Source organism: Puma concolor, chromosome C2 (assembly GCF_028749965.1).
Source record: "Puma concolor isolate L17-30 chromosome C2, mPumCon1.1.hap2, whole genome shotgun sequence".
NCBI lineage: Eukaryota > Metazoa > Chordata > Mammalia > Carnivora > Felidae > Puma > Puma concolor.
The window spans coordinates 137,682,581-137,708,652 of NC_141675.1; the positions used below are offsets into that span (position 1 = coordinate 137,682,581).

Here is a 26,072-nt window from a genome sequence, read left to right on the forward strand (position 1 = left end):
ATTTTTAAAAATTTTTTAATGTGCATTTATTTGGAGAGAGAAGGAGAGAGAGTGCGCTAGCAGGGGAGGGGCAGAGAGAGGAAGCGAGAGAAAGAATCCCAAGCAGGCTCTGTGCTGCCAGCTCAGAGCCCGACACTGGGCTCAAACTCACAACCGCAAGATCATGACCTGAGTCAAAATCATGAGTCGGATGCTTACCTGATTGAGTCACCCAGGCGCCCCAGACTAATTTCACTTTAGATGGTCTATTTTTTCCCCCCAAATCTCATTCCTTTAGAATTTTAAAATAGCAAAATAGTAGTGGTAGTAGTCATGTTGCCAATACTTGTTATATTTTTACCTAGTGCTGGGCAGTAAGTGTTAGATGTATTAAGTACATTAATATATTCGCAACAGTCTTTTCCAAAAACCCCGAGACCTAGTTTGTGATTACTGCTGTTTCCGTAACCGTACTCATTTGAATAAAGTGGCATCTCAGCCTCAGAGAAGTTAGTTGCCTCACCCAGGGATGTACAGCCGTATGTGATGGACCCCAGGTTTAGTGCATTGGTGTGAAAAAGCCAGTCTTTTCATACCTAAAAAAGGTAAATGAAGGTTTAGTAGATAGATCATCATTGTTCTGTGGGATTTATTGCCTAGAGCCTTTCTGCACGTGAGAGGAACCTAACTAAAGTGGAAAAAGAGTGACCTTGAGCCAATATATCCATAGGGGCTCATGCTCAATCACACACGTTATTTTTCAACTCATATTTTCTGAGCTTTGGTTGATGAATCACATAAAGCATAGCAAAATGAACTCCTACGGTTTTTGAAAAAAAATTGTCCTTATATGTAATCAAAAAAGTTCATAGGTGAATTGTCTTTATTATACTCTAATTGTACATTTCAGGTAAGAATCATTTACATTTGAAAATGGATAATGGAAGAAAATGTGTAACATGATTTTTTCATTGTTTCATTTTTCATTGTTGTTTTCATATGTTTCAAGAAAGCATAGTTTGCTTAATATATTATTTTAATAGCATGAGACACTTTTTAAAAAAAATCTTGCATATAGCCCTATTTTTGAAAATTGATAAATAATATTTAGAATCTCACTCTCCATATTTATATTGGAACTTTGCAGGAAAAACAAAAACAAAAACACGAATTTCCCTTGGCTCAAAAATGCTTTGCTCCCTTTAGTCTTTCCTCAAAGTGGTTTCATGTAATAAGAGAATAGTTCTGTGGAAACTACGAATTTCTCTGGATCTTAGCTAGCTCAGTTTTCCTAAACCATCACTACCTACATAGTTAGTGTTAAAATTTGGTGGGTGAAGAAGATTCTGAAAATGGCATGGAAAAATTATTTTTCCTCCAACACAATTATGTGTTTGTTACTGTTTCTCTTTATCAGAAATAAAAGAACTATGATACAAATTATACTTTTCTTGGGCATGAGAGGTGCAATTTGCTGATTCAATACTTAAGGAATTCTCATCTGCGACTTCATGGAGATGCTTAAAAGTACCTATGTGTTCTAGCACAGGTGAACTGCATAGTCGCCTGGGGAAAGTGCCAAGAATCAAGTCATAAACAGAATTAACTTTTTATATAACGTGTATTCCCTGAAGGAAAAAAAAAAAGATTAAATACATGTAGTTGTGAGGCTCAGTCATTCTGCAGAAAAAGAAACCAGGATTCAGACAGGTGTGCCATAATTCAGTACCAACTTGATTCAAAATAAGATCACAGTGATTCCGTTAGAATAAAACTTCTTTAAGTCAGTATTAAAATATTACAGCCTAATTTTTAAAACCATAACTTAGAAAAACTTTGTTTTACATGTGTGTTTTTTTCCAAAGTGGTTTTCACAAAACCCAGTCTCTCCCTGTGCGTTATTTGCATTCCACACCACTCACAGATTTAACAGGTCATTATGCTACTGAGGAGTAAATGTGTTTTATCATTAAAACAGATCGTTGTAATTTTATAATGTTATGTAAGCAAATGCTAACATAATTGTGCTGATTCATTTTGAATAAGTCTCTAAAATTGTCTTGTGACAATCTTATTTTCCCTCCAGGTAACACACAGTATGACCAGTTTAATCTGTTTCCATTGTGCTTATTTGTGTCCCAATACGGTTATAACTGTGTAGTCTACCCTCATATTCAACTACAGGCATGAAACACTTGATTCATTGTCACCACCACTGCTCTCCTTGATATTTCTACTCTGTTCGTCAGCGTATTTCATCCTAGTCCCCTTCACCTTTTTCATGGACGCTGTCTGTACGACATTCAGGAATTCCTGCAACCACATGCCAAGGAAAAATGACTCCCGTCTTCCCCTACCTTCCCATGTTATATTCCAGAAAGGTCATAAGTACAATAGCTCTGTAAAATGTTGCCTCTAATCTAACATGATTTGTTAAAATATTAACTGAAAAAATACAAGTAAGCCATTTATTCTAAGATGATGATTTTCAAAGTATTCACAAACAGATATTTTAAAATGTATTCTCTGTCAAAACAAAGTGCTTTGAGCACACAGAATTTGCAAGTTTAAGACTTAAAGTTAAAATAATTCCATATGGAACATTTATTTAACCCTCTCTTACAGTTAGGGATGTGATAAAATTCATTATCTTCCTCTGAGGAAATCAAAAAGTATATTGGAAAGAAGAGTTACTTGAGAGGTTTTTTTTTTAACCTAAATAAAGTTTGAAAAGATATTTCAAGTCATTAACATGTCAGTTGCTTAAAATATTGTTTGAACACCGGAGAATGGTTCCCAACAATTATGAAATTGAAACCTGCCAGTGACTATCACTTTTTCCTGTCTCTTTAGTTATGATTAATTTTCAACATAACTGTCTAAACTTTTCTGATTTGGAGCTTTGTAAAAGTTTTGTTTTTGTTTTTTTTTAAGATACACTTTTTAATGGTCTTGGGCTTGGAGCAGTCATCGGCCTGGGAGTTGCGGCACTCTTGCTAATCCTGGTGGTAACAGACGTCAGCTGTTTCTTCATCCGACAATGCGGGTTATTGATGTGCATCACGAGGAGAATGTGCGGGAAGAAAAGTGGCTCCAGTGGGAAGAGTAAAGAACTCGAAGAAGGAAAAGCAGCATACCTGTGAGTATCAGACATTTGCACCGAATTCCATTACACAAATGCTACAATCGAGCTTGAATACTTCATTCAGTGACTTTGTTTTCCAAGTGAAGAGCTTGACCATAAGACTGTTGGGCACGGTAGTGTCTGCTTTCTGATCTTAAACGACCTTCAATATGACATGTTATAGAGCCAAATGCTTTTGAAAACAGACTATTAAATTTTTTTTAAAATGGTGTCCACACAAAAAAATAGATGATTTAAATACAGATAGAAAAAATAAATAACTATGGATAGAAAGATGCATAATGGTACAAATGCATTTGTGATTTCTTCCACCATTTTTCAGTTTATGTTGAATAAAAGAAGGACATCAACAGCAAAAACGTGGTTAAACTGAGTAAAATAAATTATGACAATTCCTACCAGTGTATGAAGTGACTCCGTAGAGGTTTCCAGATTGTCTGTATAGAAATATTCTATGTGCCATGCAATACATTATTGCAGATTCTGAATTTACTCTCAAGTTTTGATCAAAAGATGATTATATGTTAGAATTCGGAGCTCTCTGAGGCATCTCAAACAATTAGACAGAATATAAATTCCACGAAAATACACAGAGCTGAATACTGTAGACTCCTTTGAATACGACTGAATACATGACTGTACTCCTGAATATAAGCCTCCTTTGTCATGTAAAAGAGCAACAAAGAGATTTTAATACTTTTGTTTTGTTTTGTTTTGTTTTGTTTTGTGTGTCTTTTGATAGCTTTGTATCTAATTTAAAAAGTACAAAAGGCTCAGTGAAAAAAGACATTGGAGAGGGCCACCTGGATGGCTCAGTTGTTTAGAACCCAGCTTTGGTCCAGGTCATGACCTCATGGGTTCTTGAGTTCAAATCCCACATTGGGCTCTCTGCTGTCAGCCCAGAGCCCGCTTTGGATCATCTGTTTCTCTCTCTCTGTCTGGGACCTCCCCGCTCAGGCACTTTCTCTCTCTCTCAAAAATAGATAAAAAGAAAATTAAAAATAAAAAGTTGGAAATAGGCACACTCACATATAAACACACAATGTATATGTGTAGATATAGGTGTATTTGTATACATATACATATGTGTGTATATTAAACCCAGCAATCAAAAATAAGCATTCTTAAGAATTAACATTTGCTTTACTTTTTAAACTTACAGTTTTTCTGTATATGGTTTTCTAATAATTCATTATGAATATTTTTAAACAGACAAAAGAGGTGAAAGAATTTTATAGCAAACACCCATTTAGCAACCACTTGGGTTCTACAGAAATATTTTATTATATTTCTCTTATTACGTATTTTTCGATCCTTTATCCATTATTTTCTTTTTGCCTTTCAGAATACATCAGTACACTTAGCCCTTACACAATGCAACTTGCCTATCATTGCATACCAATTTTATGTAAAATCTGCATAACACAAAACGCACAAAATGTTCCCTTAATGAATTTTAACAAATGTTTATATCTGTATAACTCAAGACTTATCAATTTCAGAAACTTAGCATCATCCTCAAAATTTCTGGGACCCCTGGGTGGCTTAGTTGGTTAAGTGTCTGACTCTTGATTTCGGCCCAGGTCATGATCTCTTGGTTTGTGAGATGGAGTTCCATGTGGGGCTCTGCACTGACAGCACGGAACCTGCTTGGGATTCTCTCTCTTTCTCTTTGCCCCTCCCCCACTCACTCACACTTGCTAGCTCACTTCCTCTCTGTCTCTCAAAATAAATAAACTTAAATTTTTTTTTTCTCTCATGCTTTTACCCAAACAGCACATACTACCCCACCCCTGCCCAGGCAATTACTATTCTGATGTTTTCACCATAAATAATTTGTAGCTGTTTTTTTTTTTTTTTTCAACGTGTTGTTTTTTTTTTTTATTTATTTTTGGGACAGAGAGAGACAGAGCATGAACGGGGGAGGGGCAGAGAGAGAGGGAGACACAGAATCGGAAACAGGCTCCAGGCTCCGAGCCATCCGCCCAGAGCCTGACGCGGGGCTCGAACTCACGGAGCGCGAGATCATGACCTGGCTGAAGTCGGACGCTTAACCGACTGCGCCACCCAGGCGCCCCATTTTGTAGCTGTTATAGAACTTGATATAAATGGATTCTTGTAATATTTACTCTTATGTGTCTGGCTTCTTTCATTCGGCATCACATTTTAGGATTCATTCATGGTGTTACGTTTTTCAGTAATTCATTTCTTTTTAAAGTTGAGTTATTTCTCGGGTACCTGGGTGGCTTAGTTGGTTAAGTGCCCAACTTCGACTCAGGCCATGATCTCACAGTTTGTGAGTTCAAGCCCCCCACCAGGCTCTATGCTGACAGCTTGGAGCATGGAGCCTGCTTCTGATTCGGTGTCTCTCTCTGTCTTTGCCCTTACCCTGCTTGCGCTCTATCTCGTTCTTTCTCTCAAAAATAAATAAACATTAAAAAAATTAAAGTTGAATTATTTCTATTTGTTTTTCTATGCATACATTTAGGCAAGTATGATCATGCATTAATTTCTAGGCTTAACAATATAGGAGAATCCACTCTGCATGGCTGCATTGTTTTTGTTTTTTATCTCCGCACCTATTTCAATCCTACTAAACAATTTGTCTATGACCATTTCTTATGGATACCCTTTAAAGGATATTTTCACTTCATGGGATGCTAAGTTAGATAGCCTACATTTTCATTTCAAAAACATTAGATTCATTCACAATCAAAATGCCACCTGCTTACTTGGTGGAAACAGAACACAACAAAGAACAGACAGAAATCAGGCTCTACTTCAGACTTGAATGGGATATTAATGTATGTCAGAGTAAACATAGTGGGATCTATTCACTATCCAGTATCTCTCGCTTTCCTTATTAGAACATATTCTACTTTTTCATACCTTGCTGTACTTCTACATTGTCTTATTAACTAAATAAGTATATACCAAACTTTAGTTTATTTTTCACATATTGAGAAAACAATGTACTATATAACATAATTATACATATATACATATCACACATGTATACACACACACATAAGTCAAAGCTGAATTTTATACATCTTCGTTCTTGGTGACCCATTGAGCAAATATGTACTGGATAAATACAAGGTAACAGGCACTTCTGTACAACCTAGCAATAAAATGGTGACCAAAGCAAATATGATTTTTAATCACATGAAACTCTCGTTTTGATTTACCAAGGCAGATAATAAGTTCTGGTAATAATAAGCACTAAAAATAAACACCAAGCACTAAAAAAAAACAAAGAAAAAAGGAGTGACAAAAAGGAGTGACTACAGAGAGGGTCATGAAAGGTCTTGCAGGGGAAGGGAACATTCTAGAAGGTGGAACAATTAATACAAAAGTCGTTGAAACAGGAATAATCTTACAATGTTAAAGGCCAAATGAACATGAGTGGTGTGAGGCCAAGAGGGTCTGGTGCAAATGTCAGGCTGGAGAATTATCTAGGTACCAAAATATTAAATCTTCAGTCAAAGTAAGGAACATTGTTATTTCTTTTAATAGAAAGCTCCTGAAAGTTTTTAAAGATTACTTTACTCGTGAAGAATGAATTACTCAAAGGTTGGTGGTGCAGAGGAAATATTTAGAACCGGAAAGACTGAGTGGGAGGGTCTTGGAATACTACACATACAAAATTATAGTCTTTTGGACCAAGGTCGTAGTACTACAAGCATATTAAAATGTACAGAATTTAGATGTAGCTGAGGTAGAGTCAACTACTATTGACTGATTTGGCTTTAGAGTGAAAGAAAGAGAGAAATCATGTTTTTGTCTTAATTAACTGGAGAAATATTGGTGACCATGTGCAAAACAATGAGGTACATTCAAATTCTGGTATTTATTTTTATTTCACTCCATTAATTGATATTTTTTCCATCAACACTTCTGTTTGTAAATCCTGCTGAGTTTAATTAACCTTAAAGATTTGGGAAGACGAAAACACAGGGTTCATTCCATCCTTGTTATCCATCATAACTTTTAATATCACCATTTCCTCTGCCTTGGGAAAAGAGTTTTCAATGCCTATTCAAAAATTCATTGTACAAATCTGTCAATACTTTATTAAATATTATAAATATTATACAAAATCATGATGACAAATAGAATATAACTGATTGGATGGATTGGCTCCCTACTGACCCCTAAACATGATCCAAAGCATTCTTAGACTAGCACTTTTATGTTATCACAATTATAAGACTGTGCAGATGTATTACAAAATATGTTAGTTACACAAGGTGTTCTTTTTTTAAAGATTATCAAGTTGCAGAAAAGAAAAATTAAAGTCAATGTCATACAGAATGACATTCATGTAAAGTTCTAGAATATTCCTTTGTTCGCCTCTTATAAATTTAAATTAAACTTACATTTATCTTTCATTCTCATTATTTATCTAGTAAAATGATGAATGATTCTTATTTTATCAAACAGTACTTCTACTCTTGTTTACCCAAGCATTAATTTATACTAATAAATATTTATTCAATACCTACATAATCAGGCACTATTCAAAGGCCCAGAGATGCAACTGTGAGGAAAAGCAAACTAGTCCCTTCCATCATCTAGCTTTTAACTCTGCTGGGAAACACATTTCAATGAAGAAACAATCAAATAAATGAGGAAATAATTTCTGTTATATATGCTATGTAAGAAAAAAAAAACAGAAAGAATTTTCCTGGTCAGAAATACCTGAACAGGTTGTAAAAGAACTAGCCAAAGTGTGTGTGTGTGTGTGCATGTGTGTGTGTGTGTGTGTGTGTGTGAGAGAGAGAGAGAGAGAGAGAGAGACAGAGACAGAGAGAGACTGTGTGTGTGGAAATGGCTTCTCAATGGGCAGAAAAAGAAATACCCAAATCCATCCCCTTTATTTCCACATGAGAAAAGAGAAATACCTAACTCAGTTCACTTCTACCATCCTGACCCTCTTAATGGGGGGGGGGGGGAATCCAAGAAGTCATTGTGAAGGTCAGCCCAGGGGTACAGACTTACTAAATGACCGAGACATAAAGACAGGATGATTGAATGCCCCCTCTCCACATCCCACTTTACCATCACATTAGTGGAGACCTGTGTTTAGCAGTTTCTTCTGAGTAGTACATCATGTCCCAGTATCAAGAAAAAAATTGACGCAAAAATCATTTTTGAAGAGGTGAGCTAGCATCAGGCCAGATTCAGAGAAAGCAGGGATGTTGGAATTATCAGACCAACACTTGTTTTGAAATATATGATTAATATGGTGAGAGCACTATAGGACAGCATGAAAGAAGAGATGGGCCATGCAAGTAGAAAGATGGAATTTCTAAAAAATAATCCAAAAACATATGCCAGAGATCAAAAACATCCTAATAGAAATGAGGAATAGATTGGTAGACTAGACATAGCTGAAAAAAGAATCTCTGAGCTTTGAGAAGATCTTAATAGAAAATACCAAAAACAAAACAAAACAAAACAAAACAAAACAAAAAACTTAAAATAAATAATAAATAAAAAAAAAAAAAACAGAACAGAAGAAAGACTGAAAAAAAAATCTAAGAACTATGGGACAACTACAAAAGGTGAAACATATGTATAGTAGGAATACCAGAAGAGGAAGGAACAGAAATATCTGAAACATTAATGACTGAGAACTTCTCCAAATTAATACATGGCATGAAACCGCAGGTGCAGGAAGCTCAGAGAACATCAAGGAGGGCAAATACCCCAAACAAAACAAAACAAAACAAAACAAAACAAAACAAAACAAAAACTGTACCTAGTCATATAATTTTCAAACTACAGAAATCGAAAGATAAAGAAAAAATCCTCAAAGAAGCTGGAGGAAATAAATACTGTATCTATAGGAAGTAAAGGTAAAAATTACATCTGACTTGTATACACACACTGATATGTACACATTCATATGTTTATGTGTATATCTATTATTGCAGTGTTTCCTCACATAGCAATGCAGTTTCAATAATATACCTTTTTCAGCATGTAAATTTCCTGACTCATTCTTTTTATTTATAGGTAATATTCCATAGTATCAGATACCATAATGCATTTATCCACTTTTCTTTCGCAGCAATTTACATGAAACTTTCAATATTTTATCATATTGAAGTATAATATACTGTTTTGAAGTTAACTTTCACATAAATCTTGTAAATGTACACTAACTCCTAGATATGGGATGTAGATCAAAACTGAAAAATATTGGCAAACTACCCACAAAATCTATACCAATTCATAGTCTTGATTTTTATTGAGATAAATAATATATATTTTGAGATATATAATCTATATATAAATAATATATATTTTATAAATATATATTCAATAATATATATTGAATATATATTGAAATAATATATATTTCTCTACAGCTTCTCAAATATTAAATATTATCAATTTTTTATTTTTGTCAATATAATGTGAAAGATATCATTTAAAATATGCATTTTTGGGGCGCCTGGGTGGCGCAGTCGGTTAGGCATCCGACTTCAGTCAGGTCACGATCTCGCGGTCCGTGAGTTCCAGCCCCTCGTCGGGCTCTGGGCTGATGGCTCGGAGCCTGGAGCCTGTTTCCGATTCTGTGTCTCACTCTCTCTCTGCCCCTCCCCCGTTCATGCTCTGTCTCTCTCTGTCCCAAAAATAAATAAACGTTGAAAAAAAATTAAAATATGCATTTTTTTTTCTGATCCAAGTTAAGCTGAGCTTACTTAATTTTGCTTTGGTCAACTTATTTCTTATGGGAATTTGTTATTCATGTTCTTTACACATTTTCATGGAGTCGTTTATTTTTTCACGGGGTGATTTAACTTTTATGTAAAAAAATTTTTTTTTTCTTTTTTTTTTTTTTTTTTTTTAAATTTTTTTTTTCAACGTTTATTTATTTTTGGGACAGAGAGAGACAGAGCATGAATGGGGGAGGGGCAGAGAGAGAGGGAGACTCAGAATCGGAAACAGGCTCTAGGCTCTGAGCCATCAGCCCAGAGCTTGACGCGGGGCTCGAACTCACAGACCGAGAGATCGTGACCTGGCTGAAGTCGGACGCTTAACCGACTGCGCCACCCAGGCGCCCCGTAAAAAAATTTTTTTAAGTGTATTTATTTATTTTGAGAGAGAGAGGAGGAGGGAGGGGTAGACAGAAAGGGGGAGAGCTGGAATCCCAAACAGGCTCCACATTCTCAATGCAGAGCCCAACGCTGGGCCTGAACCCTCGAACAAGGAGATCACAAACTCAGCCAAAATCAAGAGAGGGTGCTTAATTGACTGAGCCACCCAGGCACCTCTCAATTATTTTGTAATTATATAATTTTTTGATTTGTATTTGATGTTGTATTTGTTGCAAGTATTTTTCCCAGTGTATACCAAAATTTGGGTTTTGCTTATGATTCCATTAGTTATATGAATCTTTCCATTTTTATTCGAGAATTGATGAATTTTTATAAAATATTTCTTTCTTGATGTGCTTGGAGATATTTTCATTTTGTTTTCCTTTAATCTGTTGAAGTTACAAGTGTTAGTAATGTATTCCCAACATAAATCCTACTTGCTCTCCCAGGATAATGAAGATGGTTACTAATTAAGTGCTGCATATAGGCCCTATTTTAAACACTCCAAAGAAATTAGTTTGCTGTCTCCGTTTTACTGTACAAACAACAGGACACGGAAAAGCTTGTGCAGTGAGTTAGAGCTATCACTTTGGCTCCAGGGAACATGTCTTAACTACTCTGCTGTACTTGTCATTTTCTGTTTAATAATCAGTTCTAGACACATGGCTGGAGTGTATTCATTTTTTATCAGTCTATACATTGTGAAATTGTCTATAAATTGTGGCATACATTTTTATGCCAATTCAAACAAAATATTGCCTTGCCACTTTTTATAATTCTACGGTAAATGTAAGTCATAATTCTGGCATCACTTCAAGTCAAATTAAAAATAATTTATATACAATAGGAATTAGACTCATGTAAGTTATGTGTGCTTCAGATATTTTCACCTAAGGGTAAGTAAAAGATGCACTTTATACTCCTTACAGTATTTATTGCAATAGAAAATATTGGAAATAACCTAAACGTCAGTCAGTTGGATACTGGCCAAATATATGGTGGTGCATATATACATTGGCATAATATGCACCATGAAAAAGAAAGAGGCAACTCTAACTGTTCTTTTATAAGCTCACACTAATGTCTAGTGTCACACTAATCAAAAAGGCAAAATTAGGGGCGTGTAGGTGGCTCAGTCGGTTGAGCGTCCAACTCTTGATTTTGGCTCAGATCATGACCCCAGGGTCATAGGATCAAGCCCCACATTGGACTCTGCGCTCAGTGTGGAGCCTGCTTAAGATTCTCTCTCACTCCGCCCCTCTCCACCACTTGCTCTTTCTCTCTAAAAAGAAAAAAAAAAAAAAAAAGAAAAGGCAAATTGTATTCAATTCTTATGTACCATTTGTGTGAAAATAACCGGCTGCTTTTTTACGCATATATGCTAATATATGTATAGAAGGGATGTCTCTGGAAAGCAATATTTAAAAACGTAACAGTCATTGTCTCTTTGATAGGGAACTAAATATCCGGCAAACAAGGAATGGTGGGGAGGTGTACTTTTCTCTCTATATCCTTTTGTAGAATTCTATGTTATATGAATAGGCTAGCTAGTTAAAAATTTTAAAGATCATTAAAATGAAAATAAGGGGGCACCTGGGTGGCTCAGTCGGTTGAGTGTCTGACTTCACTGAGGTCATGATCTTGCAACTTGTGGGTTTGAGCCCCTCATTGGTCTCTTTGCTGACAGCTCAGATCCTGGAGCCTGCTTCGGAGCCTCTGTCTCCCTCTCTCTCTGTCCCTCCCCCACTGGTGCTTTCTGTCTCTTTCTCTCTCTCTCTCTCTCTCTTTCTCTCTTTCTCTCTCTCTCTCTCAAGAAAAGAATATATATATAAAAAACAAAAATAAGGATTTTTAAGACAACTCACCATTTCTCATTGCTATTTAATTTCCTTTTAGTAGTGTTTATTTTATCATTTCTAGTTTGAAGTTGTTTGTTTACATAGTATTTTCAATAGGGAAGATATAATTAGTGTCAAATTCACTCTTTTCTATTTCATCGAAACCCATATATCTTCACCTATTGTTAATATAATTAAAAATAAAAGCCAGCCTTTCGAATCACTTTTTTGCTCAGAATCATCAATGACCACATTTTTTCAGAGTATCATCCTCTGTGTCATCAAAAGCATTGGTACCATGAAGAATTTTTTTATTTTTTAATTTTTGGTAAAGTTTAATTAATATTTTGAGAGAAGGAGAGAGAGCATGCTCCAGTGGTGGAGGGTAGAGAGAGAGGGGGAGAGCGAGAATCCTGAGCAGGCTCCAGGTGTCAGTACAGAGCCTGATGCGGGCCTCAAACCCAAGAAATGTGGGATCATGACCTGAGCTGAAACCAAGAGTTGGATGATTAACGGACCAAGCCATCCAGGCACCACTCATGAAGAATTTTTTAAAAGGATCAATCGAAGAATAACAACGACAGCAAACAGAACAACATAAGACTAAAATTTAACGGTGGTGGACACTTTAATCATCTTTACTATTATGTAGGTCTTGTTTACGTCGAGCCCCTATTCGGAAAATGTTGCTGAACGTGTCTGAATCACCAGTTCTCCCAGGCATTTGTATTTTAGACTTATAAAGAATTCTTCACTATTAACACTAGCCGATAGAGTTCTAGATCTTCTATTTTTACTGACATCCCTTCTTCAGATTTTGATGTGTATGTATGTGAGACACCTACATACTGAGAGAGGAGTGATATCAAATGTGCCATGTGATCAAAAGTGTTTTATCATTCTTAATACTTCCTGTTCAAGTGTCAGCACGTGTGAGGTCTGTTAAATATTTGTGCCATTGTTGGGGTTTTGTTGTTTGCTTTGTTTTGTGTGTACTCCTAGTTTACTTGATTCTTAACCAATTGTAACGTCATATATCTGCCATTACAGTATTAAATAGATTTAATGTATCCAGAGTTCCACATTATATCCCTCCCTCACCTTGAACCCCCGACAACCATTGATCTTTTTGTTTTGTCTGTAACTGCTTTTTTCCCAAATATTATGTAATTGGGGTTACACAATAGATAGCCTTTTTTCAGAGTGGTATATTTTTCTTAGTAATATGTATTTAAACTTCCTCCATGTCTTTGGGGCTTAATATTTCATTTCTCTTTATTGCTTAATAATATCTAAATGTACAGATATACCACAGTTTGTTTATCCATTCACTCTTGAGAGACATCTTCATTGGTTCCCATTTATAAAACTTCTATAAACATTTATGTGCAGATTTCTTGTGGGCCTAGATTTTCAATTCATTTGGGTAAAGATGTTAGAGTACAGTTGCAGGATTGTGTGGTGAGACCATGTCCCTGGGTAGAAGACCGCTATCTCTTTCCTGACGTTTTGTTTTGGTTTTTTTCTGTTTTTATTTTTGCTTTTGGATGTGCTCCATCATGATAATCTGTATTATGAACACATCATTTCTAATCTTTACATCTCATTTTACTCTTTGTCATCACTGAATGCCTTCCTTATTTTTTTGTTCATATTTTGAGGTATGAGACTTTGCAACAAATGTTCTACTTTTCACAATTATGAACAATTACACGTACTCTCTTATATTAAAAATCCAATAAAGATGGCACGGATTTGAAATTACAAATGAAAACATCATGCGTACATGTTATAACATTATTATTATTTAAACTATTTTATTGAAAACATAATATATTAAGTCAATATATATTATAGTTAAAATCATTTATATAAATTCATAGAGGCATTTAAAACAACAAAATATATAAATTTTATCTTCCAAATTTTAATATAAAAGCAATATTGCTGATGCTATATTTCAAATAAAAATTAAAACATATGGCTAGTTAGGGGAAAAAGCTACTTCATGTCATAATTTTATTTAACAAAATATTTTTAATTTATTTCCCGAAATAAACTGCACAATCACATTCAAAATTTGGACTTTTCTATAACAGTTTTGATGAGAAAAAGCATCTAGACAAAATGGAATTTCTTCTTTCTACTTTTTTCTGAGTGAAAATTACATGATGAATTTAAATGAAAAAATTCTTAGGGATATTCTTTTATTTTTAATATTTATTATTGAGAGAGAGAGTGAGAAAGCACAAGTGAGGGAAGGCAGAGAGATAGAGAGAGACACACAAAATCTGAAGCAGGCTCCAGACTCTGAACTGTCAGCACAAAGCCTGTCACGGGACTTGAACCCATGAACCATGAGATCATGACCTGAGCCAAAGTCGGAGGCCCAATCCACTAAACCACCCAGGCGCCCCTTTTTCTTTTTTTTTTTTAAATTTGTTTAATGTTTATTTTTTAGAGAGAGGGCACATGTGGGAGGGAGGGAGAGAGAGAGAGAGAGTGCATAGGGGAGGGGCAAAGAGAGACAGAGAGACAGAATCCCAAGCAGGCTCCACACTGTCAGGACAAAGCCCCAAGTGGGGCTCTATCCCATGAACTATGAGATCATGACATGAGCCAAAGTCCTATTCTCAACCAAATGAACCACCCAAGGACCCCATAGTATTCTTAATATGAGCATGCTGGATTTGAGGAAGGGATTAGTGGAGATTCTAAACTATGTTTCATAATGCATCAATTTTTTCATTATTTGGGTAAGGTTTTTTGTTTGGTTATTTTTCTAGGAAAGATGGATCAAAAGAACCAATAGTGGAGATGAGAACAGAGGATGAAAGAATTACTAACCATGAGGATGGGAGCCCAGTAAATGAGCCAAATGAAACCACACCATTAACAGAACCTGAGTATGTAGCTTCAAATGCTTAATTATTTTTCGATAAATATTTGTAAAACAGTAGCATATATTTACAATAATATCATTTGTGGAAAAGTATTTCTCTTTCAAAGAAAATACATGTGAGTATTGAAAATCCATTTTCTACTGAGACATTCCACATGAAAATTTTGTATGGATGCCAGAGAACATCTACTGTTCAAACATACAGTTATAATTTGATGTAAAAATGTCAAAAAGCTGGAAGGTTTTAGAGATGAATTTTCTTACACTTATGTTACTCTTTAAGAAAGTAATACTTTCAAATGCGTTTTTAATTTAAAATAAAAATTAATAGTGTGAAATATACAAAAGTCTACTTTAAAAAGAAAGATTATTGGTTAGGAAGAGGACTAAATAGTGTTAAATTGTCTATCATTTTAATGTCTATATAGTAAATGGTGCTTGCTCTCCATTCAAGATTATATTATTTACTTCTTTCTACACCTATTAGAGCTCCGTTATAGCCATAGCAGCTATTTCAATTCAAAGATGATGAACATGTGCAAAGATGATGTTCAGGCACATGAAAGTTAAAATGATTAAAGCCAAAGGCATTATTAAGGAGTGATAATAGTATTCTATGGAATCTATTGGATACTAACAAAAGCAGGGCTATCACATTATTCTTTAAATTCTGCTCACTAAAATGACTTTTAAGTTTTATTTTTTTATTTTTTATTTTTTATTTTTGTTTTTTTGTTTTTTTAAGGATCCTTTTTTCTTTAGCAGCAAACATTCCCTTGCAGAGAAATTTGATTTAGGCTTCTCATCCTAAATCTGAAGATGAGTGTTGTCACAGGTGAAGAAAATAACTTGTTTCAGAAATCCCTCCTATCTACTCTCAAGGGGCTGAAATAATTACAATTTAGAGAAGTACAAAGCACTACTCTGCTGCTAAAATTTCAGTATAAATCCTCAGGTCATGTCAGTGACTGCGTTTAGAGATTATTACCTTCTATATTGAAGTTTACTCTTATAGAGGCAGCTTTTACGTGGTGGGTACTATATGCTTCCCCATCAGAAATCAGATGTATTTCAAATGAAGCAAAATACTACACAACAAAACAAATTTCTATCTATTAATGAACACATTCAATGAGAGATTGGTGTGTGTGGAAATTAGCCAAGAAATGTTAAGGACTTACAGTGTTATAAAACACTGTAAGCGATAAATCACTATATTCTTCTCCTGAAACGAAGACTACACTATACATTAACTAACTTGAATTTAAATAAAATCTTGGAAAGAAGAAAGAAAGAAGAAAGAAAGAAAGAAAGAAAGAAAGAAAGAAAGAAAGAAGAAAGAAAGAAAGAAAGAAAATCTTTAAACTTCAAAAAAAAAAATTCCAGCTAAGAATTATCTTACACGTGACAGGGCTATGTTTTGCAAAAATAAAACAAAAACAAAAGAAAAAAAGATGTTTTAAGAACTACTCCAGTCCTCAATTATTGAAAAGAAATACTCAATATAAAAATAATAGAATTAACTATAATCTAAAAAAAACAATTTAACAGAAACGTAAGTAGTGAAAAATTAGATACACAGTTATTCATTGTCCAAGAATTAGTTGAAAACACTGGTGAATTTCAAACTTCATACGTAGTTATTTAAGTAAGAGATATGTTAAGCATTATGCTAACCATCCACGCTCTAAATTTCTCTGTTTTGCTGCTAGAAGTGACCCATTGTTTTTATCTTCTGTTGTCAATGTGTGCAGTACTTGGGAATGGGAGAAGGTAAGAAAGGTAATAGCACTATTTATAATACACATAGAAGAGCCTGCCCTCGTGGGTACAAAGTAGAAGCTATTTCATTCTCAGCAGTGAGCCGTAGTAGTTTTTACCTGTGACTTACTTTTGATTGGTTAGTTTTCACATAATAGCTTTGATCTTCAGAATACAATGGCTTGCTCTTCTCCTTCAAAAATAGAAAAGAAATTATAAGTAAATCCCAGAGAAACTAGTATAGTAACATTCACTACCCCACAAAACGGCGAGGTTAAGTATAGAACCAAATTTGAATTTTTGTTGTTGTTGTAGAAAAAATATTTTGTCAAGGGAGGGAATTTGACCCCCAAGGTTATATACACAAGGCATAATAGTAAACCAGCTCAAGACTGGTAGAAAAAAACTGTAAATCTTACATAATTGTCATCACAGTAAGATTTGTGAAGCTGTCTTAATATTAAGAAATAAAGGTTGTTTTGCTTCATAGGTTATAATTGAAAACAACTCTCAAAAATATGCTCATAGATGATACAGAAATAACACAAAAATAATAGTGGAAAGAGACCAATTAAAGAAAACATATGCAGTAACTGTAGAAAAGTGAGAAAATGCTGAAATATATTTACTTTCATAAGTTCCAAAGAATAGAGCTCATTCACCTAGCTTTTGAAGTTTAGATGTAACAATATGGCAGCGACTATTCATTGCTTTTATCTACAAAAAACAAAAACAAAAAAACCCGATTTAGGTACTAGTAATTCATCTAGTTGACATATAAGATTACTGGCTTTTTGAGATTGCAAACAATTATATTTTTCATATCAATAAGTGATTATCAAATCTAAGCCACCCTATGGTGAAAGTTTTGGTACATCTAAATCCACAAGTTTCATTCATCACTCTGCAGTATGTCAGATCTTTAAAGTAGACAATATTGTCTAATTATTTACTTATTTTTCTATCAATTTGCTATTACTAGAACAAATCTTTTTTTTTTATTCTAATAATTGTCGATATTTCCTTCTGTAAAACAGTAATTTAAATATTAAGAAATACCACTTAAATTGCCTTAGAAAATGAAATTTATTATTTTTCTATTTTCTTCCAGAAAATTGCCTTTGAAAGAAGAAAATGGAAAAGAAGTCTTAAATCCAGAAACTATAGAAATTAAGGTTTCTAACGACATCATCCAATCAAAAGAAGATGACAGTAAAGCATAACACCGAGATTACAGAGTTTAAACAACACTACAAAGAGCATTTGGATTGCAGTGACCCTATGACCAAAACTATTCCATTGACCTTAATTTCTTGGGAAACTTCTAGCTTGGAATAGCTTGTACACATATACATATGATGAAATATTCCTGCCCATGGTCCATTATCTTTTGTTGTTGTCGTTGTTATTGTTGTTGTTTATTTTTTTATGAATTTCAATATAGAGACCTGACTGGCACCACCTCCTGGGTATCAATTTAATTCTGTGATTCAAGTACTGCAATTTGTTATACAGCTGAAGTGCTCTGTTTCTTAAGAACTATATATTTCATCCAACAACCTCTCCAACACATAGGGGTTTAAGAAAAAAAAAAAAACACGAAAGAAAAAATCTTTGTGAGCTAAATGTGTAAGAAAGCCCTGCATGTTTTTAATCTTATCTTGGGCAAATAGATTATTAAAGTGGATTTCAGTTTAAGATGAAAGCAGTTAATAAAGGTTACACTTTTTATCAGGAGAATTTCAGGGAACTTGGGCTTGAAGGAGCCAGTTATCTTTAGCAGATATTAAAAATTGAGAGAAACTTTGGAAATTTCTTTTTAAGTTATAATTACAGTGCTATTTCAATGTTCATTTTTGATAGACTAAAGTGCCAGATTAAAATTGTTACCCATCTGAAAGAATATTTGTGTGTATAATTAGATTAGAAGGATTCCGTAAATCTCTATCGCTTTATATATGCCATAATCACTCACTATGGATTACACAAAACAATAAATGTATTGCAAGTGAAAATAATATTGATTTCTGCCCTCAGCTTCAAATAAAGTAAATTCAAATGGTAACAATATCAATGTTGTCTTGATATATTTATAAATCTGATTATCTTTTGCTTTTTAAATAATTTTATCAAAAAAATTAGTCATTAGTGTTCAAATCCTTTAAACTCAGATACATTTTTTTTGACCATGATTTTAAATAATCTTTGTTTAAAACTTTATTTTGCGAATGTTATAGGTCAGTTATTAAATGTAATTGGCAAATAGAAATTAAAATCCTTAGTGGTTAAATTAAGAAGAAATTAACATTTAAACATTCCACAAAAGTGTCAGTGATAACCGACTGAATTGTCACTGTTTTTCTTTTGGATGTTGTAGCTAGAAGCCATTTTAAGGTTTTGATGAGCAACTTTGGTTGGAGAAATTCCTTGGCTATTCAACACAGTGTTTCTAACATGACTTGTTAAAGCCTATACCAGAATAAATACTTATTAACTTCCAAGCTATGCAAACTCCCAGAGGTAAAAGCCTGAAACATGATTTTCACTTATATGGGAGGTAAAATAAATGTATTTATGGTTATAAATATACATACCAGTTGGGAGCAGGTTTTAAATTATTTCTTACCCTAGAGAGCAAAAGGTTTCTTTGGGCCCCGTTACATTCTTAATCTTTAGTATTTCAGGTGGTATTATGGCTCAGATCCTGGCTGGTTGGGGAATGCGTACCAATAGAACATTGGAGGAAAGTTTCCACAGTGAGGAGCAACTTGCTTAGCATGTCTCTCTATAAAGATAATTTGATGAATATTAGATGTAATATTAATGCTACCCATGGACACTTCTATTTACAAAGTGTTTGAAACTGTCAGGCAAGGAAAGACAACTAATTTTACAAAACTTTAGTTGTCAGCAGGGCAGATCCTGCCCATCTGCATGTTCGTGCACTAAATCTCCAGTGTCCTTAGCATAATTCACAGGATTATAGTGCAGGAAACTCTCCTAGCTATTTTTTTTTTTTTCTGGCATATTTTCAAGAAAAGGAATTCCTGGGCCTACCTAGGAATTTGAGTAGAAATTATCCAACTGGTCTTTTGATGGATTTGACTGTTGTTATTTAAGTTATGTTTGTCTGATCACCTATTTGCTTTATTTGACGGTTTTCCCCCCTTTTGTACCAATGTGCTATAACTAGTCAAAATACTTGAATTTGTTTGTGCAAAGTAAAGGGGCTTAGTAAAGTGTCCATGAAGCAATAGCCATGAACGCTAATTTTTCCTGGGTAGGGCTACATGGTTTTAAACTAATAATGGTGAAAGAATTAGAAAACCTGGGAAACCAGTTTAGCATGTTTACTATTATTATATTTGTGCTACTTCAAGAGCAGAGAAATCATAATAAAGAACAAATATTTTTGTGTTTCCTCAATCTGAAAGTTCTGTTTCTCTCATTTCTATGGACTTTCCACGTAAAGCCGTTTACTTAAATATTTCTTTTATATAAATATATATATACATATACATATATATGCTGTTAAATTTCTTGCCACTAATGTGGAATAATGATCTGAAGTTAGCAGATAATTTGAAACTAATTGTAGACAGATTGTTTCAAGTGCACTGTTTCAATTGTCTGAGTGGTCCTTATCTCTTGTCCTTGAAATCTATGCCATGCAGGAGCAAGGCAATACTGTGATTTAAAAAAAAAAAAAAAAAAAAAAAATTAACATTTCAATGGAATGCTCCAACTTAATCTATTTGTAAAAGTCTCCAAATAAGCGATGCTTGTAGTAAATTGTAAAATATGAGTAGAACTGAAATAATCTGTTCTTATTTTTCATTCTTATTCTAGATTAAACATACCATATAACTGTATAAATGTTATTTTTACTGTCCGAGAGTACTCTTAAACGTATAAAATGTCAAAGGAGTTGACTGAATAAAAGTAGGGTTAAATATTCAGAACCCTATTCTACTTTAAACAAAGAAGAAAAACATCACTGAAAATATTGGTATTTCTTGATAGGTTGCTTAGGTGCAATTAGGCAATGACAATCTATATTCAGCAACATGTAAGAAGGAACAGTAATATCATTTTTGACGCGTTTTGTCTTTTAACTGGCACAAACTGATGTGTCGACACATTTTACAATGATCTGCAAAAGAATTTAAGCATTGTGATTTCTAAAGATTTATTTATTATTTTTGTGGGTTGACTTATTGCCATTTTATTGATGCTAATGTCTGACATTAATGTAATGTTTCTCAAAATTTCCCTTAATATTTAATATTAATACCTATAAAAGCATTTTTCAAAGGTTATTTGATCCAGCAAAGTTTACATGAATCTTAGTCTTTGATTTAAACATTTATATAAATAGGATTTTATTGATCAAATTATTTATTTGAGTGCCAACAATTAATTGTAACTTTATAATCATACCTTTATTTTATGCTTCTTATTTAAATAATTAAGATATATTTGTGCCTTTGGATTAGCATGACATTCTGCTTTATTAAAAGAAAAAAAAAACAACTGTAATCTTTATTGATATATTTTGCTCATATCTGTGACACTTAAATTGTACTCTTATTTACATTTAATCAAGAAGCTCAATTCAAATCACTTTACTTGAGTAAAATATCTAAATATAAAAAATTATAGTGTGTAACTTATTTCTATTCATGACAATTCTTTTGATGCACACAAAATATGTTTCATTTTGTCTGTACTGTTGTTCTAAGTAATAAATACGTTCCAGATATTGTTAAAATTGTGTTTTACTGCTTGTTAGACAAAGACAACAGATGACTTTTTAAGATAGGATAAATTATTTTAGTGTTACTTGGGTCTGCATTATCTGATGTATTTATCCTGATGATTTATTTGGGGATCATAGATCATCCTTTATTGTTGATGATAAGATAATCACTGATAAAAATATCTACAACTGAAATGATAGAATACTCTCCATTTCTTAATTTGAGAAATATAGGAATAGCATATTACAATTACTTATTAACGTTACAATGGTCTTTTTCTTGAAGAATAATGTGAATGCTCAATTTCAATTGCTCACAATTGATTGTGGAGTTCTTTCTCACAATCATATCAAGAGTGCTTACTTGACAAACTTTATGAGTACATGAAGATATTTTTAAAATGATTTTTTTTGCATTATCTGTCTTTAGAGAGGAAAGGTTCTCATTTTCTAACTCATTCTTTGAAGCATTATTACATTGTCTCTTACGCTGAAATTGCATATGGAAGTATTAGTATGCTAAAATTAAACTGTGGAAGGTCACGGAAATGAAGTACTTCAATCCAAAAATGGAAATCTTTCAAGAAAGTATTCTATTCATGGGCTTAATCACATTCTGAGATGAAACAATTATATGTGTAAATGGGAAACTTACAAGAGCCTAGATATAGTACTTGCTGAATAAATATAATTTCCAGGTCCTTCCTCTCCCTTTTTTAAAAATTGCATTTACTCGTGTGGATGCAGCTGTTTAACAACATTATACAAGAATGCTAATAGATTAATTATTTCCCCTTGTAGACTTTTGTATTATATATAATCCTTAATATTTATTTGATAACACATTTAATATTCTTAAAAAATAGCTCATTATTCTCTATAGAATTTTATCAATAACTTAAATACCTTAGCTGGTAACACCACTTTACTTTTTTAATATAATTTTCAGGTTGGCCCACATCATGTTCATAATTATGAATAAAAAAACTGGTTATAGAAATTCAATATTGCCACTTTTTTTTTTCTAAAATGAAAACACAGAAAACACACTAAAAGTAGCATCTGGTTTTAGCCCTCCTTGGAAAAAAAAATTAAGCAAATGACTCGGAGCACTTCAAATCACAGCCAGGGATAGGAGAATAGAGGAACAAAGACTGAGAATCCAGAAAGGCAAACTGAACTTCTACGTTTGAGATAGATAGGAAGGACATCAGTGGGAGAAGTGCTGGACCAAGGACTATGAACGCTGATTAGGTAAAAATTGAGGCCAATTATACTGATGCGAACAGAAAATGTATTGAAATCCAGAGGAGAAGAAGTTAACATAGACAGAACCTAAGACTCAATTTTGCAGATAGGATTTTTTTTCGAGAACCATATGCATTATATAATATAAATGGTACTGTTAAGCGCAAATATATTTGTTCCAGTTCTTAAAGGAATGTTCATGGCTTAGCATTTTTGCTCTAAACTCTCTTAGGAATATGTGAACTTCTTAGAAATAAAGGTTAAAAAACCTTTTTTTTTTCTTTTGGCGTATGAATTCTATGCTGTGTTCAGTATTCATTAAAACATACTTTTATTTTCTTTAACATATATATCCATTCAAATTCTATACTCTTAAGTTAGCTGCCACAAAGTTTTCTTATTATTTCAATATGGTATGTCCCTATGAAATGCTGTATATATATGTCTAAACTGTAAAAATTATACTGCAAATGTTGAAGTTTTGTATTTATGAGAGACATTGAAAGTATGGCTTACAGTATATCAAAATTGTCACTCTTCACCATTTGTATATTAATAGTAAAGATACTTTTACTTTAATAAAGTGTTGCATTTATGTTTATTTTGAATAATATCTCTGCAGTGAGTGAGCTTATGACTTGACAAACATTTTCATTTAAAATAAAAAATTCCAAACCTATCTCTATATATTTGAAAAGAAAAGAGAATGCTTTCTGCCACTTTGCCTTACTCTGAGTCCCAATCTTTTGGTAATAAACAGTCGGTAACAGTGGTTTTCAAAGTCTGATCCCCAGACCAGTAGCATCAGCAGCACCTGGGAATTTGCTAGAAATAAATGTAAGTTTCTGGACCCCACTACACATGTCCTAAATCAGAAGAATCTGGAAAGGGCTATGGAAGTTAATGTTTTAACAAGACTTTCTGGTGATTCTGATGCACACAGAAATTAGAGGTTCAGTGGGTTGGAGACACATTTTGAGTGACAATCTAGAAGTTAATAACTTCTAGTTCATGGGGAATTTTATTTCCCATTATTATATAGATTATCTACTTGCAGGATTTCATGAGTTATAAAAGAATAAAGCTAACCATTCCTCACATGCTTATACAAGGTGTTTTCATTTTTTTAATCAGTGTAAAGTTCAACTTATTCTTAAATGAAAAAAAAAAGTAAATATCAAGTTTTCACAAGGGAGCAATTTTTAATATCAGCCATACAAATATCACGAAGTACATACACATATAGAATAAAAATAACATTAAATACGTGGTCAAGAGTGAAAAAAAATAACATTAAACAGGTGGATATTGTGCTTGCTCTGTCAGTATCCTATATTTAATTAAAAGAACAATGATAATAAAATACAAAACATACCATGAGAAAGAGGCTAAAATGAAGTCTCTGATATATGATAAAAATGGATCATGTAACTTTGTTAGTATTTTAGAGAATTTCTTTTATTTCTTTCTAACATAAGCCATTGCCTACTATAATTCTTTTTATTTGTAATATAGGTAATGAATACATTCTCCTAAGATTCATGTCATATATGGAGTCAGCACTTTAAATTTCGCTCTCAATTTCATTAACTTTTCTGAATGAATTTTCAACATACAACTTAGAACGTTCTCAAATCATAAATAATATTTTCTATTTTATGTGAAGTGTCTCATATGTGTATGTGTCCTTGGCATAACTTTGCTTTCTAAAACAAAATACACACATTTGGGTATTTTAACTTTCCTGGATAACTTAACTTACCTTTCTCAGACAGAATTTTTTGTGGGGGACATAGGGGAGGCAACTATACTATTGTACTAGAATAATATTAAATTTGCTCAAAATTTAATTTACTTTGTCTTTTTATTAATGCAGCAGGCTATAAAGGCAGAGGTTTCCAGTATTAACATATCTTAGTATTTGGAGAAAAAAAAAAGATTCACCTGATGATTCAGTTCATATCAACGTCTCTTCTTTCACTTGCAATTTCCACATTCCAAATGATCTAGAGATCATTTATCTTCCATTATCTGCCATAGCACAAGCATGAACCATGCTTGAAATGGCCTGACAAAATTGAGATATATAGAAGAAGAAATGATTGCCAAAATCAAACCAATCACATTGAGAATCAAGCAACTACAAACATTCTTAGAAGAGTCATTTTATAAAAGGAGGGGTCTAGAAGGAAGGCATAATATTCCCCCTTATGAAGGGGGATGAAACATATACTAAAGATCACTCAGTGGGAGTTGGGGAAGATGGACTATGTGAAGCTCTCTTGCCAATTCAAATGGAAACGTCCCTTGAAAAGCATAAATAAAATTTTCACTGATTCAAAAAACCAAGAGATCCACATCTGTATTCACCAGAAAAAAAGATGAGACAAGAATGTCCCACAAAGTTGCAGCAGGGATAGGACTGACATCACTAAAGTAATATTACACAATACATAGAAGCCAGATATTGGAAGTAGAATATGCCTGGGTTCACGTTCCAATTCTACAACCCATCGCTAGCTCTGAACTTAAGCAATGTATATAAAAATTTAAACCTTGATTTCATCATCTGTAAAATATGATTGTAAAGTGAATAATATTCATTTCCAAGAGTTGATATAAGGATTTATTGAGATAATGTTTATAAAACTCCTTATGCAGTGTCTACCACACAGAATACCAATAAGTGGTGGCCATGATTATCTCTGTATCTGTCATATTTCAATACTGATTTTTTTTTTGTTTTGAGAGAGAACATGCAAGCAGGGTAGCAGAAGGAGAAGGGAAAGAGAATCCTAAGCAGGCTCTGCACTGTCAGCACAGAGCCATGTGTGGGGCTCGAATTCATTCATTAACCATGAGATCATGACGTGAGCCAAAATCAACAGTGGAACACTTTAACCGACTGAGCCACCCAGGCGGACCTCAACACTACTTCTACCAAGTTGTGTTAGACAGCTACTTCCCATCCTTTAGAGAGTGACCATAAATAAATCATTTCATAATTCATTAAATTATTTATCAATAGGTTAAATTTGAGTCACTGAAAAAGTTGAAAGCATGATTTCTCCTTTCATTGCTTCTTCTTCCGTTTTAATTATCTTTTGCTGAATACCAAATCAAGCCAAAGTGTAATGGCTTACACCGTCAACAATATATTATTTTTCATGATCATATCGATTAACTTGATTCAGCTTGGTGATAATTTTACTCCAAATGGTATAGCTGAGTTCACTTATGTGGCTACTGGTTTCTAAGAGGAAACCTTACACATGGAAGCCTTGGTGTATATACATGCTTGACAAGACTCTGTTTGCATCACACTTAG

General features: G+C 33.4%; 1 protein-coding gene across 1 annotated transcript in view; it reads left to right on the plus strand.

The window, feature by feature from the left end:
- NCAM2 (neural cell adhesion molecule 2) overlaps window positions 1-23,357 on the plus strand; it is a 526,095-nt gene extending 502,738 nt beyond the window's left edge. The window contains exons 16-18 of the mRNA XM_086675772.1: window positions 2,914-3,118; window positions 14,861-14,980; window positions 17,849-23,357. Coding sequence (XP_086531898.1) covers window positions 2,914-3,118; window positions 14,861-14,980; window positions 17,849-17,960 — 437 coding nt within the window. The 3' untranslated portion in view covers window positions 17,961-23,357. The remainder of the gene's footprint in view (window positions 1-2,913; window positions 3,119-14,860; window positions 14,981-17,848) is intronic.
- Window positions 23,358-26,072: the final 2,715 nt, after the last annotated feature.